This window comes from Platalea leucorodia (assembly GCF_965183815.1).
Source record: "Platalea leucorodia genome assembly, chromosome: 3".
Lineage (NCBI taxonomy): Eukaryota > Metazoa > Chordata > Aves > Pelecaniformes > Threskiornithidae > Platalea > Platalea leucorodia.
The window spans coordinates 12,152,368-12,169,703 of record NC_138825.1 but is presented as its reverse complement, the minus strand read 5'-3'; the positions used below and the strand labels follow the sequence as shown (position 1 = coordinate 12,169,703).

Here is a 17,336-nt window from a genome sequence, read left to right as displayed (position 1 = left end):
TTAGCTCGGTTTGCCGCCACGTCCCTAAACTGATGCCTGCAGAGCTAGATGAGCAGAGACGTCAGAGGCAGGGGATGCACCCGGGGAAGAGGCTTTCAGGGGTGGCGAGGTGGATGGCGAGGCGGATGGCGAGGCAGAGGGCAGACAGGAGGGTGGAGAAGAATTCCCGAACCTGGTGAGCCAGCTCGTGTGGTTCTCCCTGCTTTCTGAAGCCATAATGCTTTCAGAACAACCTTTTCTTTTGACCTACTTCTGTGCTGCATGATTACAGCTGGTTGCCTCCTGGTGCTCTAAAGGATCACGGAGAATAAAACTTGCAAAGTTTTAGTATCCGCATTGTTTTAATACCCGGTTTAATTTTTTTTTTTTTTTTTTTTTGGTAGTAAGATCTCGACTAGTTCAATCAACGTTGGACCAGTTTATTCCCTATAAGGGCTGGAAACTTTATTTCTCTGAAGGTATTTTTAGACCAAAATTATATGTAGAAGTATTTTATTCCATTTTTTTCTAAAATTGGTTATAAGTAGAGGGGATAAGTTCAACAGAAAGCAACTGAAATTCATGTTTGTTATAGAAAAACATTAATACAGTAGCGATTTTGGTCTTGTGGTATACTGTAATCTCTGTGGGCTCCAAACCTTGGAAAGGAATCTTGAATAGTGTAAAATATGATCTTTCTTAAACCTGTTCAATTAGCCATATAAAACCTGCAGTCTGTCAAAGACTGGAATATACATACCTCTGCTGTACTTCATCCTATGTGCTTGTCCTATGTCATCTTAGACAAAGTTCTGTTTTATAACAGGACATTACTGTGATACTGTAGAGATCTATCATCTTCCTCAGTTTTGGGATGCAGGAAAATAATGGAAGAGAAATTGCCTGTTTGTGTTATTTTGTGAAATGGAATTAATTATGTCAATTATTAATGCAATGTGTTTCTAATTAGCTTATGCTGACAAGTCTCCTTTTGTCCAGAAGACTCAAGCCTTTGAAAAGTTTTTCATGCAACGCATTGAGCTTTATGATAAGGTAAAAGCAAAACAAAACACCTCCCCCCCACAACCTATTGTTGATACAAGAACGTTACAGATTTTATGTCTTTTCTCCATCAAAAATAATCTCCATCATAGATATGAAATGTTTATGACATGATTTGGATATGTTGTGTTTATAATTTGAAGTGTATTTCATAACTTAAAATGTTTCACAGGATGAAATAGAAAGAAAAGGAAGTATTCTTGTGGATTATAAGGAACTGATACAAGACAGAGAATTAACTAAATCAATACCAAATATATCTACTGAGTTAAGGGATATGCCTCAGAAAATACTGCACTGTATGGGTCTGGCAATTCATCAGGTAAATATGGTGTTCTAATACATAGAAGCATAACCCTCACAAAGAATCAGTGGGACTAAAGGTAATTATGTTATAAAACCCAAATTTCTGTTTTTCTGTCTTACAGAAATTTACTGTTCATTCAAAACTCAAACTCTTCCATCTCCACCATTTCTGTATGGCCTACAAAATCATGTTTTGAAAATGCTTTAGTCTTGGTGCATTTTGCTTACTCATCATCAAAGCAGTTGACTAAAACTAAGCGTGGTTCTAATATTTATATTACTCCCTATTGGGAGTTCTAATTCCGGGTGTTTTTTTTAAACATCCTGTGAGTTACCTGTGCTGTGTGTCCCACCTCATGCAACAGAACCATGGCTCTGGTGGGTGAATGGTGAGCAGATTCAAGAATTCCTGGCTCTGTTGAATGTCTCTTAAAGTAGCAATTCACTGCTTGTTGACAGGCAAGTTCTCAGATGTTTGTGCTTTAGTCAAACAAAACTCCACATATTGGCCAGCATTAAAAATTACTGTATACGTTCTTTTTCTTTTTTTTTTTTAAAGAAACAAACACAACAAATATGTTGATTTAAAATTCCATTTAAAGTGAAGCTTGAAACTGTTCAGAAGCAGAAAAACACTGTTTGGGGGGGTCACTGGACAGCAGAGGGCTGTTTAGACTTCAGTATGGGGTCTGATCTTAAGGGGTGGTAATCAAACTTAATAGCAAATTGAATCCATACTACATTTGTGTCTGCCTTTGTCTTCTGTCTAGGTGCTAACAAAGGACCTTGAAAGGCATGCTGCAGAGCTGCAGGTGCAGGAAGGATTACCCCTCGATGGAGAACCTATAATAAATGTGCCTCTCATTCATGCTAGGTAATGCATGTTGAGTCTTTGGTCTGTTTTCAGGAGGATCTATTTGCCTCTTGTCTAATGGCTGTCAGTGTCCATGCATGGTGCTGAAGGCTTCCTTATTTATTCATTGAGAGACTTGACTCTGTGAAGCTATTTCCAGGAAAAAAAGTGTACATTTTGCTTTTTTATTCACCGTGACAAAGGCTAAACTGTCGTGAAGACAAAAGTGAAATGAAACCTGCTTATAAGCTGAACAAACAGCTTATAACTAGAAAAACTTATAAATAGAAAAGCAACTTATAAGTAGAACAACTATTCTGTGAAACATGTGTTGATTAAAAACAGAGAAATGTATTTAAATTTCTGCTGTTTACTGGAGAAGTAGGGAAGGCATTATGATCTAGCCTTTTGTTAGCAAAAGGCTCATCTTCATAAGGAAGTTAATTTGGAGGGTGTAGACCTAAACTACAACTGGTAATATTTATTATTCCTTGGATGGCTGTTTTGACAGTGGTGTATGAGGCTGTATTATTTTATACTAGCTTAAATCTATTAAAGGATTACTGGTAGAAAGTCTCAAGAATATTAATTCTAATTAATTAAACTTTAATTTGAAATGAAGAAGCTGAGGTTACACTAATTCTGAACAAGCATGTACTTAGAAGAATCATAATTATGTTATTTTAAAAATGTGACTTCCTTTGAGATCTTAATGAAACAAGCCCTTAGCACAATTTTTTTTTTCTTTGTCAGGAGTAATGGAATCTCAGACTTCAGGAGTCTGAGGGGGACTGGGAGTATAAGCCCTATTTGAGTTTGTTTTGTTTTGTTTTTTTCCTGCTGTTGCTGGTTTGGGATGAGAAAGCAGCATGTTTGGGCATGGCAGGTGGATTTAATTTGGGGGTTTGTCACACTATAATATATTTTTAAGTTTTGCTATATTATAAAACTGCACCCTTTTAATTACACAGTAGAATGTGTTTAGGAAAAACCTGTGGCCAAAAAGAGGTATATATATCTAAAATTCTAGAGACAGTTATGGACTATTATCCTGTAGAGGAAAGTATTCAATAAGTCAATAAAATATCATGTTCCTAAAATGGGTCTGCAGCATAGGCAGAGTTGAACAATGAGTTGGTGGTGTTCAGGGTCCCAAGCAGAGGGAGCAGAGAAAACCCTGGATTTCAGGAGCCAGGCTTTTCTCATTGGTGCCCAGTGACAGGACAAGGGACAGTGGGTACAAATTAAAACACTGAAAATTACACGTAAACACAAGAAAGCGTTATTTTACTGTGAGAGAGGTTGTGTAGTCTCCATCGCGAACATAATCAAAACTCAACTGGACATGTACCTGGGCAACCTGCTCTAGCTGACTCTGCTTGAGCAGGAGGGTGGGACTAGACAACTTCATGAGGTCCATTCCATGATAAACAATTCTGTTTAAAGTTTGTTATTCTGAATTATTCTGAATTCTTTAGCTAGGTATTATTCTTTGTCATCCTTAACAAGGTGCAGTGTGTTGTACCTGATGACCAGTTCTTATGTCCTTGAAACACGAAAACTCGTGCGCCTTTTTGGAGCATAGCCATAGTAAATCTTTGATCCTTTTGTTTTGCAAGACTACAAAAAATTCAGAGACAGTTACAGATGACTAAAAAGTAATTTCTGTTGTATCACTAGTCTCAGTTGTTTAAAGGAGGGAGATGTTGCTATATAAACAAACTGTACAGCTGTTGAGGAATATTACATGTAACGCTGCTTTTCTAGAACAGGAATCAAAGACTATGCCATGGGTCCACAGACAAAATATTTCTAATCATTGCTCTGGATTACTGTTAATAGATTGGTGTGTAAACCTGTTGTTGTTGTTGTTGTTGTTGTTGGGTATGGGATTTTTTTGTTTGTTTGGGTTTGGTAGGGTTTTTGGGTTTTGTGGTTTTTTGTTTGTTTGTTTGGGTTTTTTTGTTCTGCATTCAAGTATGGTAAGCTTTCAAAATGTTAATGCTTAACTTTTGTGTAGGGTGTACAACTATGATCCTCTAACTCAGCTGAAAAACGTTCGGGCCAACTGCTATGGAAAATACGTTGCCTTGCGTGGTACTGTTGTGCGTGTCAGTAACATTAAGCCTCTCTGCACTAAGCTAGCTTTTGTATGTGGCGCATGTGGAGATGTTCAGAGTGTTCCTCTACCTGACGGGAAGTATGCTCTTCCAACTAAGGTAAGTTAAAACCATTTAACTTCATACTTTTCCATTATCTGTAGTGATTTGACAAAAAGCAGCACCACTGGTATTAAAAAAGAAAAAAAATCTAAAAAAAAAGCTAGGTTAAACAACCGACACATTAGAAAAAATCAGAATTACCATGCAACTTTGTATTACTGCATACCCTTGTTATTTGAAAAAATTGGATCCTGCTGAAACAAAAGCAGTATGTAGAAACTCCCTCAAATCTAGGGGGGGGGGAAATCTCTTTTCATTTCCATTTCACCAGTTATGTTTAAAAAGCCTCCACCACCTCACTGTGGTGGTTTTCTATGCTTAGATTGGGTTTTTTGTGAGTTTTTGTTTAGAACTTTCTATTTTAATTTTACTGTTTATGAGTCAGGGTTCAGGTGTCTGTGCTTGATAGCTCTTCATTAATTATGTATGTGCTAATTTGCAGTCCTAATTTAACTAGCTTTTTTCCTAAAATGATGTTAATGAATTACATTGCTTTGCTTGCTTTTTTTTTTTAAACCAAATAAGGCAATTTCAAATTATGATTTTAAAAAAATGTTGAGAATGAATTAGAATTACTGTTGTTACAGTGCCTTGTTCCTGAGTGCCGTGGCCGGTCCTTCACAGCTGACAGAAGCTCTCCTTTAACCACTACAGTGGACTGGCAGTCTATTAAGTAAGCATCTCTTCCCTTCTGCAAGAATGTTAGCCCTATTTTTTAAATGAATTTTTAAATAACTCCTATTACAGGACATTAATTATAAAAGAACATATTTAGATGTCATTTGGCACAATAAGACTTTCGATACAGAGCACATGAACTTACAGAATCTGGATGTAAGAAGTGGAAAAAAGTAAGCAGATTCCTTTTTTTTTTTTTCCCAAGCTGACATCCTTACCATAGTAAGCTAACGGGATGGACCATAAACAACACATCAAACTCTTCTGAACGTATATTATGGGGCAATAGTAGGATGGCCGTAGCGCTGATAGTGTGTAGTAGGATGGAAGCTATGAAAACCAGATCCATCGTCCGCCTTCCTACACTTTAACATTATTAATAGCTGTAGAAACAGTAACTTATCCCCTCATACCAAAGATCTCACAAATTTTAGGCATGCCTACTTGCTGATTAGACATACAAAGTAGCTGAATGGACAGGCACTGCACTATTTCCTTCTACTGAGTGTACCTTAAGGACTGGGGGACACAATCAATACCACTTCAAACTAAGATTTTTTTTTTTTTTTTTTTTAAACCCTCAAATTTACTTTCAGTTCATTCAAGTCAACTGGCGCAGCTGACCAATGTGATTTAGTAGGGCTTTTCTAGCTGACTTACAGCTCATTAAAAGAAATCATTAAATAATAGATGCAACCAGAAATGATTGAGAAAAGCTGCAAAGAGCACAAACTGAACATTTCTCAAAGGACTCAGTCATGGTAGGAGGAATTTCCAAGAAGCTATTATATTGAGTAGGTTTAATATATGAAGTATACTAGTGCTCGGATAAAACAACAGCTTTGTAATACAAATTTTGAAGAGTGCTTGCTGCAAAAGAATAAGATTATTAAAATTACACAGTGTAACATGGAATCAGTCACCCTGTCACTTTTTGACTACCCTGTTGCATTACAACAAGAACTTGTTAATTGCCAGCCTTTTACAACTATACAAAGAGTGAGCTACTGTTCTACTATTCTTGTCATGGTCTGAGGAATTTCTTGGGCTTTGCTAGGTTTAAAATGCCAATTAAGCACTCATCAGGGCTATAATGTCTGACCTCTTAATTTTTTTATATGAGGTCCATCTTATTTCATGTACTGTACTTATTTCTACACGAACATGCTCATCAGTGCTAGAAGATCTGAATTTCAACATTATTATTTCTGGAGTTCATAGTTATTGTCTTTCTGGGTTTTATGCGTAATATATACCCATTTATTAAAGTCTGAACTGAAGAAGTCTGTTTCTTCAAATTCAGCCCTGCTGTTTCTAGTGTTTATCAGGGCATTTCTGCTGTCTCCCTTTTCAGTTGGGAAAGGATTGGTTGGAAACACACAGCTGCAGATCTTGTGTGCCGTAATTGGATTGGAAGTGCTATGCATGAAGTGTATGCTCACCTTGTGTTTTGCAGGGTGCAGGAACTCATGTCAGATGATCAGCGAGAAGCAGGCCGAATCCCTCGCACGATTGAATGTGAACTGGTTCAAGACCTTGTGGACAGCTGTGTCCCAGGAGATATGGTCACAATTACAGGGATAGTAAAGGTGTCGAGCACAGAGGAAGGTAAAATACATCATCTGAGAACACCTTGTTCCTAGGGTGGAGATCTTTCTAGTGATAACACAAGAGCAACAACAACCATCGCCCATAATCTGAGATCTCAAAGTTGTAAACGCATTAAGTGTATATTTTCCAAAGTTTTATAACGAGGAGTTATTTTGAAAAAGCCAGAAGCAGTGCTGTCCAAGAGGAGCGCTGTCTCTAATATCTGCTGATAGAGAGAGGGTTTCACAACCCACTGGTCTGTATGCAGCCGTGGTCCTGAATCTGAAGTGCCAGTCTGACATCTGCTGGTTTAGTATGTCAGCTGATAGGAGAGCCTTCTCTGGACCACTAATGTAAGGGGGACATCCTTATTTCCTAAAGTGTCTCTGAGAGACTTCTTTTTTTTTCTTTTTTCTTTTTTTTTTCCTCAAAGTGAGGCTGTAGTAGAATATATTGCAGAGAACTGCAGTACTGATTTACTGTGAGATCACATTCTCTGCTCAGTAATCATTGGGGGATATAGAAAATGATTAATTATTAAGCTACATGTTTAAATCTTCTGCACTATGGATTTTTTTTCCTCTGAATATTGAGTGGAAACATTTTATATTCAACTTATTTGACTAGAATAATGTAATAATTTAAAATTCTTGGGAAAACTTCATTTATTCTGGGAGAAAATTCTCTCTATACACATATACCCTCTTAATCCAGCAAAATATTTTATTGCATGCCTAAACTTAAACAACAACTGTAACTAGAAACTTACTTACTTTGCATCAATTTTTGAAAATGTGGATGTTCAATTACCTAAATATGAACATTTTGCACATGACTGTACTTAATATTTCTTAATTACCCTATGCCAGTTGTAAATAACATCAGTACTTAAGGATATAAAAAATATTCCTTCATCCTTTCTCAATTTTCCTAACAGGAGCTTCTAAAAATAAGAATGACAAGTGTATGTTCTTTTTGTACATTGAGGCAAATTCTGTCAGCAACAGTAAAGGACAAAAACCAAAGAATTTTGATGATGAGACTTTTCAAAGATCATTCATGGAGTTTTCACTTAAAGACCTCTATGCTGTTCAAGAAATTCAAGCTGAGGAAAATCTGTTCAAGCTCATTGTGAAGTAAGTTGTGTCAGACCTAGACTAGGTCTAGGATTAGACTTCTCAATCAGCATGACCAACTTCAGACAAACATGACAGCTAATCTTAAAGCTATGAAATGTCTAAGGCTTGTGCAATAGACACCACAGAGATTTAACAAACTTTAGTGGGCAAGGGGCTTGGGAGGAAGTGTTCAGTTCAACCCTGAGACAGAAAGCCACAGGTTAAAAAAAAAAAAAAAAAAATTAATTAATTTTGCTTGGCACTGAGCAAATTCAACTCACAAGTACTGTTTTGTTCTCTGCTCTGCTTTTCTGCAGCAGAGGAAAGAGGCGTGAGAACTGAGCAGAGGGTGTGAAAGACCCTGCATTCAGACAGAGAAGTACTTTTCTAGCTGGAGTGTCCCTGGGGTCCTCCCAGTGGAGTCAAAGAACAGGAAACTAGAACCTTTAAAATGAGGGTTATAGGTAGCTACTTGATTAAGATAATAGGTGCAGAAACCACTGGGAAACTGATTCTCCTCTGTGTTTATGTGAACTCAGATGAAAGGCTTTTCTTATTTCAAGCATATCTGGTTATCTAAAAATTCAAGAAATTTGATGCTGATGATTTAAACTGATTCTGTTAGAAATTCAGCAACAGCTAACCAAAAATTTTATATGTTTATAGAGGTATTGTATGACGAGAGACAGAACAACTGATTATTTACTAGTAATACAAGATTTATATTCCCCTTATGTTAGTGTTCTTTGTTTTTCAGCTCTCTTTGTCCTGCAATCTATGGCCATGAGGTAAATAATTTAACAGCTCTGCTTGCGACTTCAGTTTGAAATGTTTATGCCCCAGTAAACTTGCAAAGGATTTATAAAGCTTCTCTGGGGTGGGGGGAAGGGGCAGGGACTGTATTTACAGGTGACTGTGATTCACAGTCACTTTCAGTGACAAGGAGGTGGCAGCCTTATACCCTTAAGTTCAGCCATCTGGAAGGAAAGGGTTATTACAGCCAATTCTAGGGACCTCTCAGTATTGGTCACCATGACCAAATACTTACTAGTGTTGGTATGTACCACCACAGATTGTAAAGGCAGGTTTGGCCCTGGCGTTATTTGGAGGATGTCAGAAGTTTGTAGATGACAAGAACAGAATCCCGGTGCGAGGAGATCCACATATTCTGGTCGTTGGAGATCCAGGATTAGGAAAAAGTCAAATGTTGCAAGTATGGATTGACTTATTTCTATTGTCTGATTGTATTTTTCTCTAATTCCTTGCTATCTTGACTTCTTGTAAGCATGGTAGGATAGCTGCGCTAAGACCCAAGGGTTGCTTGAGCCTGGCTGGAGCTACCTTTTCATGTAGGATGCCTCAAATAAGGAGTAGTACTCAAAGGGGTCCCCTGCTGTCCTCTCCTTCCAGGGAGCCTTGCAGAAAGGATCAGGCCTGTTGAAACACTTACAAAGCAGGTATACTTGGTCAAGCCTGGGAGCTTTCAAGTATAGGCTTGCTGTCCTGCCCTTATACAAGTTTTTTTCTTCACCAACACTTTTCCCCAGTGAGAAGTTTCACTCCTTCCTATCTTCATTTAGCTGATCCGTTGTCAAATAAAATAAGTACACTCTTGGAACTAATGCAACTTTAAGTACCATGTCACTGACCTTCTGTGAGGTTTACTTCCATTCTCTTACCCGATTTCTATGTTGCTAGCACAGATCTCGGCTTTTTGGGAAACGGACCTGCTGCTGCGTTTGGGTTTTAATCTTTGTGGGCATTTCTGCGTGACTGACAAAATCAGTTAGTAACAGAATCTTTTAATCTTAAACTGAATGGTTTTAAAGTTGCATGTCTTTTTTTCCTATGGTTACTGTGAAGTGAAAGAGGGACAGAGTTCACCTAGACCTGCAGGATTGCATACTTCATTTAAAAAGTCTGATTCTTTCTAATGTGGACATGTTATGTTGGGATATGACTTGCAATAACTTAACCAAAGTGATGGATTTGCATGCAAGCATTTTGGCAAACAAATTTTAAAATTATTTTTTCATTGAATGGGGACTCTCTAGCATACAGTAGGTGATTTGTTTTTTCACATTGTTACTAAATAATAGAATACCATTCAAGAAAAGCTAGTAATCTGTTCCTCAGATAAGACCCTGAGACAAGGCTCCTCTCAGTCATTGCTGTCACAGGAAAAAAAATCCAAAGGAGAAAACCAAAGCTGTGTAAGAGCCAGGTTTTTTTGTTTGGTTGGATTTTTTTATTCAATACTCGGTGCCTGTCACATCTGGCACTGAAAAAATGTGCTTTGGGTGTCACCTTTTAAATAAAATAGAGGTACCAGTAACTATAGAGATCTACAGGGAAAATCCAGTTATGGTAACTGTATTCTATGCAAATTTAACTGCAACATGTCTGTGTTTTGCCAGTCTATGTGAAATTTCTTCAAGCTTACCATGCTTTGCTTTTCTAGTTCATATTTCAAATTGTGAGCTGCTTTCTGGATACTAGAGGCATGGACAAGACTAGGACTGTCCTTCATCCCCTAGTTGTGGGGAGAGCTATGCATGCTTCCTTTGAAGCAGCTTGTGTTGGGCACTCAGACAACATGTTAGTCTAAATAGACCTTGGGGTCTGAAACAGAAACTCTATATCTGCAATTCCGTGATGGGCAGTGTGTCCCCAAGCATTTCAGTATACTTTGAAATGTAAATGTTGTGCCCAAAGTCCTAGTAGTTTTGATAACATGTAGACATGGTTGTGTGCAAATATTGTGACCAAAGTTATTTCTACTGTTTTGCAGAAGTATGTCTTTTTGGGGTTGGATGGAGTTATAACTTTACTATTGGGCCACGTTAAGTAGGAGGAAATAAATTTGGATGTGCTTTGAATTGTTTCTCTAGCATAAGGCTTATCAAATTCTTCACCTTGTGGAGGGGAAAAAATATTTCTTTCTCTTCTAGGCAGTGTGTAATGTTGCTCCTCGAGGTGTGTATGTTTGTGGTAATACTTCCACCAGCTCTGGCCTGACTGTTACACTGTCTAGAGATGGCACTTCTGGAGATTTTGCCTTGGAAGCTGGTGCTTTAGTGCTTGGAGATCAAGGTAATACTTGTAATGCTACAGGTTTTGCATGAAAAAACATGGAGGGGCTTGTGCTGCTGAGTCTGAGGTTAACTACAGTGCTTGCATAATTGTGGACTAAAAATGTAAATTTGAAGTATGATATTGGCTTTCCACATCTTGGGAAGTTCTGAGCTTCTCCAGTGACTTCTCTGGAGGTGGTTCCTGCTTTCCTAGGGCTTAGGATGTGCAGGAAACTGGAGCCTTACCTAATGTGTCAAAGAACTAGGATTTCCTTGTTGAGAAATCTCTTGACTTAATGGCAGCTACTGGATTCTTACTGTTTTTGAAAAATAGCTGGCTTTTGAGATTTGTCATCTATTTCTGTTTTTAAAAAGCTTGTTTTGCCATCTTACTGTGTAATCAAGACACTGCTTCCACAAGCCAGGCCAACTTCGTAATGGTTCAGCTGCAGCAGCATGAAACGAAAACAAACCCTGCTGAAATGGAGACTTGGTCCGATGTCTCCTGCAGTCCCTAAGATGTTAGGTTGGACTTCTGATGGATTGTAACATACAATCTATCAGACTATACAATCAGCACTGGATTGTAGCATACGCTTGTCCATCAGTTAATGTGTTTTCTAATAAGTCTTTGTCTTGTCTTAATTGGTTCCAGGTATTTGTGGAATAGATGAATTTGATAAGATGGGAAACCAGCATCAGGCTTTGTTGGAAGCCATGGAACAGCAAAGTATCAGCCTTGCCAAGGCTGGCATTGTTTGCAGTTTGCCAGCTCGGACGTCTATTGTTGCTGCAGCAAACCCAGTTGGAGGACATTATAACAAAGCCAAAACAGTGTCTGAGAACTTAAAGTGAGCACTTTCTGAAATGCTGCTTACATAGTTCACATTCAGGAGCAGGTGCTTCTGGAAGTCTTGTAGTTTGTATGTATTGCTTTCTAGTTTCCTGGAGCTTGAACACATACTTACTATAATAATTTTTCGTGGTTTTTGAGGGAGAAATTGCTGTTCTACTTTATTCTGAATGAATGGGACAGGATTTTTTAAGTGTCTTCGAAGTGGAGTAGAATTGCTGTAATTTTTCCACTTTATGAGCATTGTGTGCTTTTCTTGTCTTTTACTCTAGAATGGGGAGTGCTTTACTGTCGAGATTTGATTTAGTTTTCATTTTGCTGGACACCCCAAATGAAGATCATGATCACTTGCTGTCTGAGCATGTGATGGCAATCCGAGCTGGAAAGCAGGCAGCATGCAGCAGTGCTGTTGTGACTCGTACCAACACGCAGGAGCGCTCTCTTCTTGAAGTCGTTTCAGATCGACCATTGCTTGAAAGACTAAAGGTAGGACTTGTCCTGTTGCTATGCCCCTTCCTGTGGTGTTCCTTGCATTGGGACCTGGCAACCCTGACCTGCTGGATGTCCTCCATCTCCCACTCCCATCCTTCTCATGATAATTGGCTCTGAATTAAAGAGGAAACATTTAAAGCTCCAGCCACCGGTTTCTAGCTAACATTACCCCCTCTGCTGGAGCTGCTAAAGATGTGTCTCAAGCCATCTTCATCTCCACCTCCACACAGAAGAGAATTTATTAGCTGAGCTGGTTTGGGTTTTTTTGTGGGTTTTTTTTTGTTTGGTTAGTTGGGGTTTTTTTCAGTTGTGGTGGTGAGAAGACACTTTGCATGAGATGCTCTAAAGCAAATTTGCTGTGTTAGATTTCAATAAAGAGCTACAGAACTAGGCTGGATATAATAATTTCATATAACATGATGTGCTGTGAAGTATTGAATCTGAATAAAGCAGTGTGTAAACAAATCCTTGGGCACCTGCAACTCATGACAGAATTGGGGATTATAGGAGAGGAAGCATATTTTCTTACTAAACTTAAGTGATCAGTTTGAGAGCTGATATTGTCAAATGCCAGGTCTTGAAGGAATATCCCCTACTGGAGCTACACACATGCACTTCTGGAAATGGGATGTCAGCAGTGATGGTTTAATCTTCTGTGGAGATATAACAATTGGGAAATTGGATTTTCTCTTTTTGAGAAAGAATTCTTGATATAGTTAAATCATATTTGGCACTTCTTATCATTGGAAATGAAAACCTTCAGCTGCTTTTTCTGAAATGGCCAAATATGTTTAATTACATGTCTAAGCATAGTGTATGGACTTTTTAAGTACACAGTTCATATATGAAGCACTAAAGCCCTTACAGTGAAGATTTCACTCGATAAAGCATATAAGATAAAGATTTTTTGTTAAAATTTGTATTATATGGTGTTCTGACAGACAGAAATCTAAGCTCTTTGTAATTGGGTTAGATCTTACCAGGAGAAAACTTTGATGCCATTCCACATCAGCTGCTGAGGAAGTACATCGGATATGCTCGGCAGTACGTTCACCCAAATTTATCTCCAGAAGCTGCTCAGGTCCTCCAGGAATTCTACCTTGAGCTCCGGAAACAGAACCAAGGAGCAGACAGCACACCAATCACCACGAGGCAGCTAGAGTCACTGATTCGACTTACGGAGGTAAATGCAAGCTGTAATACTTGATTGAAAGCAAAGAAATTATTCTTAAACTACTACTGATATCCTATAATTTTTGACAGCTTCTTCATGGCTATGTTTTTTTTGTTGTGTTAAAAAAAAGTGAGAATGCAAGAGACTTATAAATGCTTAAGAGCTACTGTTGCTTAAAGCCTCTTATAAAGTAAAACACCCTTGAGGGGTGGCAAGAGAATCTATCACATTCTCCCAAAAGGAGAAAAAGTAGTTGCAGGCAGGGACAAGCTGCTGCCCATCTTGAACTTAAACTGCCACTGTTTTCCCTAACACTATGCCTTCATAACACTATTTGTGATCTGCTGCTTCCCAAGAATGCACTGTTAAAAAGCAAATAAACTCGAAGCTACAGCCTAATAATGTGAGTATGCAGGAGATGACATTGAAACACTATAAAAAAAAATAGAGGAATCTTCCTCTAAATCCTGTAGGCTCAGGCTCCATCTCTGCTCCTAAAATTCGTGCTTGTTGTAGGGCGATTGTAGCCTTTTTTCACATCAACTATAATATATCTGAAATATACCTTTGTGGGGTTTTTTGTTTTGTTTTAAGGCACGATCAAGGCTGGAATTAAGGGAGAAAGCTACCAAGGAAGATGCTGAGGATGTAATAGAAATAATGAAATATAGGTAATATACACTGCTTTAAAAAATAAATAAAGCATTATGGTGCTATTCATTCAAAACTTTTTTTTTAAATACAGGTATGCAAACACAGTGAAGAAATTATCAAGTTTAGGCCCATCGATACTAATATTCAGATTTGTTAGCTCTTCTTTAAAAACCTGACAGCAACCCTAAGTCAATTGCTAAGGCCTTTATGTTGTATGATTGTAGCAGTGATGTATACCAGTGCACAGTAACTTAGACACAAGGCGCTGCCAAAGGTTTTTCTCTTGTGTGATTACTCTCTGTTGTTGCAGTTGAAAAATTTAAGTTCAAAAGTGATTTGGACAGATGTTTAGCCTAGGTTCCCTAGATAGTGACTTTCTTACTAGGGGATGGTTTCCTGTGTGGCTTCTGAAAGCTTTCTCAAGCAGTTATGTTTCAGGAAGCAAATTCATGTACTCTTGCTTTTACCTCCTGTTGATCTTTTTTTATATGTTTTTAGCATGCTGGGAACCTACTCTGATGAGTTTGGAAAACTGGACTTTGAACGTTCACAGCATGGGTCTGGGATGAGCAATCGGTCACAAGCAAAAAGATTTGTTTCTGCCCTTAACAGTATTGCAGAGAGAACTTACAACAATCTCTTTGACTTGCAACAGCTTCGACAGATTGGGAAGGAGCTACAAATACAAGTAAGTTTGGAAATCAAGCATTTCTTCAACAACAAACTGCAAGACCAGTCAAAATTATTTATTGCAAAATGGGAAGTGGAGAAGGTACATCTGTTGTGCCTCTCTGCAACGAACAGAAATAAGCAGTGTTTGCTGCTTTTAGGCTGAACACTCTTCCTGAATTGCCGTTGTAAGCTTTACTCATCTCACTAGCTGTTTGACAATAACTACTCCTTGCACTAGTAAGGGTTGGTTCTGCTTCTGAAGCCGGTCCTTAACAAGATTCTGTTTTGTTTCATGAAAGGCAATTTTGGTTTCAGTATACTTTACTTCCTCTGCCTCCCCAGAGGACACACCTATTTTTTTGTTCACTAATTTAGATTGTTGGGATGTCCATGTTCTATTTCAGCAGCGCAGTGACACTTCTGCTTGACCTTCTCTGGCCCAAATATGCCTTTTGGGTTTTAATTCCTGCTTCAAGCATCCTAATATTGTAACTTAATAGGAACATCATGTAGGACAGATGGCCACAGATGTGGTTTATTCTGTAATTGATTTGCATTCTGTACTTGTGGGGGACTTCAGCCAAACAAAAATATCGATAGCTAATTCTACTTTTTGCTTCATGATAAAAAGCTTTAAATGCCAATTTAAAACTTAAAACTGGATTTCATGTGTAATGAGTGAAAAGTAGTGACAATTAATTTCTCTTTATGGAACTTAAGGGCAATAATGCTGTTCTTTCTATTACCTGGTTAACCTACTTTGGCCTGCTGGGGCGAGACAGCTTCAGTCTCCAAACTTGTTCAAATGCTGACTATATATAATCCTGTCTGACAGAACATGTTATTGCCAGGTCTCTTATCGCATGATCATTCACTGATGCAGCGACTAGTTTCCTATAGCTAATTCAATTAATTCTAATTTTCTCTTTATATATAGAATATTTTTTGCCCAAAGTTCTATACCTGTAACAAATACTTGGAAATCAGTGAGAGCTGTAGAAATCAGACTTTTCTTTGATAGATACTTGTGTTTCAGAACTCAGATTTATACATAGGTTACTCTGTATTTTTTCTGCATGTCATAAAGTGCGTAAGTAAAGCACAAAAGGGTGCAAATGACTGTATGCCACCTCCTAGTAGGTCAGCCGTTTGCTAAGGAAACTAGCCTATTCTTAGCTCACTTTATTTCATTAAGTTCTTTCAAACTGTTTATGTTGCTTTACATCAGATAAAAAGTCATTCTTCCAACTTGATATTTATATTTATCTTTTTCTTTTTTTCTCCCAGGTGTCTGATTTTGAAAGCTTTATTGGATCCCTAAATGATCAGGGTTATCTTTTGAAAAAAGGTTCAAGAGTTTATCAACTTCAGACTATGTGAAAAGAGCTGCTGTGATAAACTTTCTTGAGACATAATCATTACATCTGGAACGGATGGATGGACCTGCAGCAATGAAGCACGCTGCACTGCAGCCTGCCAGGGCAGTTGATGCACTGCTGGTGCTGGTGCTTACTGAGGTGTGAGATTTGTCTGCGGTGCCCACAGGCTTGCTTTAAGCTGCCGTAAGACAAACTGACACATGGTATCGCTGCTTGACTCATCCCATAAGTCTGCTAGCCCAAGCGATTCTGTGTGAGACTAGCATGTAGCTCATCATCCTTGAGGTGTGGAAAGTGTATTTTATATTGACATTATCACAGTGCCATAACAGATTTTACTTCTAAAAGAGATGTGGGACCCATGCTTTTAAAACCAGAAATCTTTCATGACAAGATGATGAGATGTGTTTTTTGGCATTGTAGTTTATTTGAGGAATTTAAAGTATAGAAATGTTTCCAAAAAGTTGGGAGCCTTCTGGTTGAAACAACATAGTTTTGTAGCTGTAAGAAGTGATACCTTATTGAAACTGATGTAATTTTCTGCTTTGCAGCTCTGTATTTATTGATCTTTGTAGCTGAGATTTTATTTGAAATGCAAGTCTGATTTAAGAAAATAGCCTTATTACAATATTTAATTTTTAAAACAGGAATTGGATTTTATTTGTGTCTTTCATTAAACTTATATATGAGAAATCTGTGATTTGTTCAAGAGTGTTAGGCAGTGAACACTGGTGTGGGTGTTAATGGCCATTACAAGATGTATAACACAAACATGTTATGTATGTTTGTGTGTGTCATCTCCGTGGTCATGCAGGTGACACCACAGGGTGCCCTGTGGTGTGTACCCTCTATATACTCCTTCTTGAGGAGAGGAACATTTACGCCTAATAGCTGAGATACTGATCTGTACAAGTGGGGAGTAGAACCTATCCTCTTTGAGTTGCTGGACCTCCCAGGACAGTTTGTCCACAGCCGAGATGAGGGAGGAAGAGAGATTTTCTTCATATTCCCGGAGCTGGCCAGCCAATTCATCCACTCTTGGTTCCTCTCCATCCTTCCGGGTCAGTATTGCCAACGAGTTGGCATACAACGATGGTATGCTCTGTACAAACTTCTTCCACATGGGTCGTGTGTACTGGACTTCATCTGGATCTTTGGATAACTGCTCATTGTCCAGGTCACTATAAATCACCTCCAGCACGGCTAATTCCCTCAGGTACTGGATACCTC

At 38.3% G+C, this 17,336-nt stretch overlaps 1 protein-coding gene across 1 annotated transcript; it reads left to right on the top strand.

The window, feature by feature from the left end:
* Window positions 1-48: 48 nt before the first annotated feature.
* MCM8 (minichromosome maintenance 8 homologous recombination repair factor) lies at window positions 49-16,107 on the top strand (the record flags this gene model as incomplete). Its single annotated transcript, XM_082305867.1, has 18 exons — window positions 49-175; window positions 384-458; window positions 950-1,032; window positions 1,214-1,363; window positions 2,118-2,221; window positions 4,221-4,419; window positions 5,010-5,095; window positions 6,557-6,708; window positions 7,628-7,826; window positions 8,566-8,596; window positions 8,881-9,021; window positions 10,760-10,901; window positions 11,538-11,733; window positions 12,008-12,221; window positions 13,201-13,410; window positions 13,996-14,072; window positions 14,554-14,743; window positions 16,015-16,107. 18 exons carry the CDS (start codon window positions 49-51, stop codon window positions 16,105-16,107), a joined length of 2,469 nt encoding a protein of 822 aa, XP_082161993.1.
* Window positions 16,108-17,336: the final 1,229 nt, after the last annotated feature.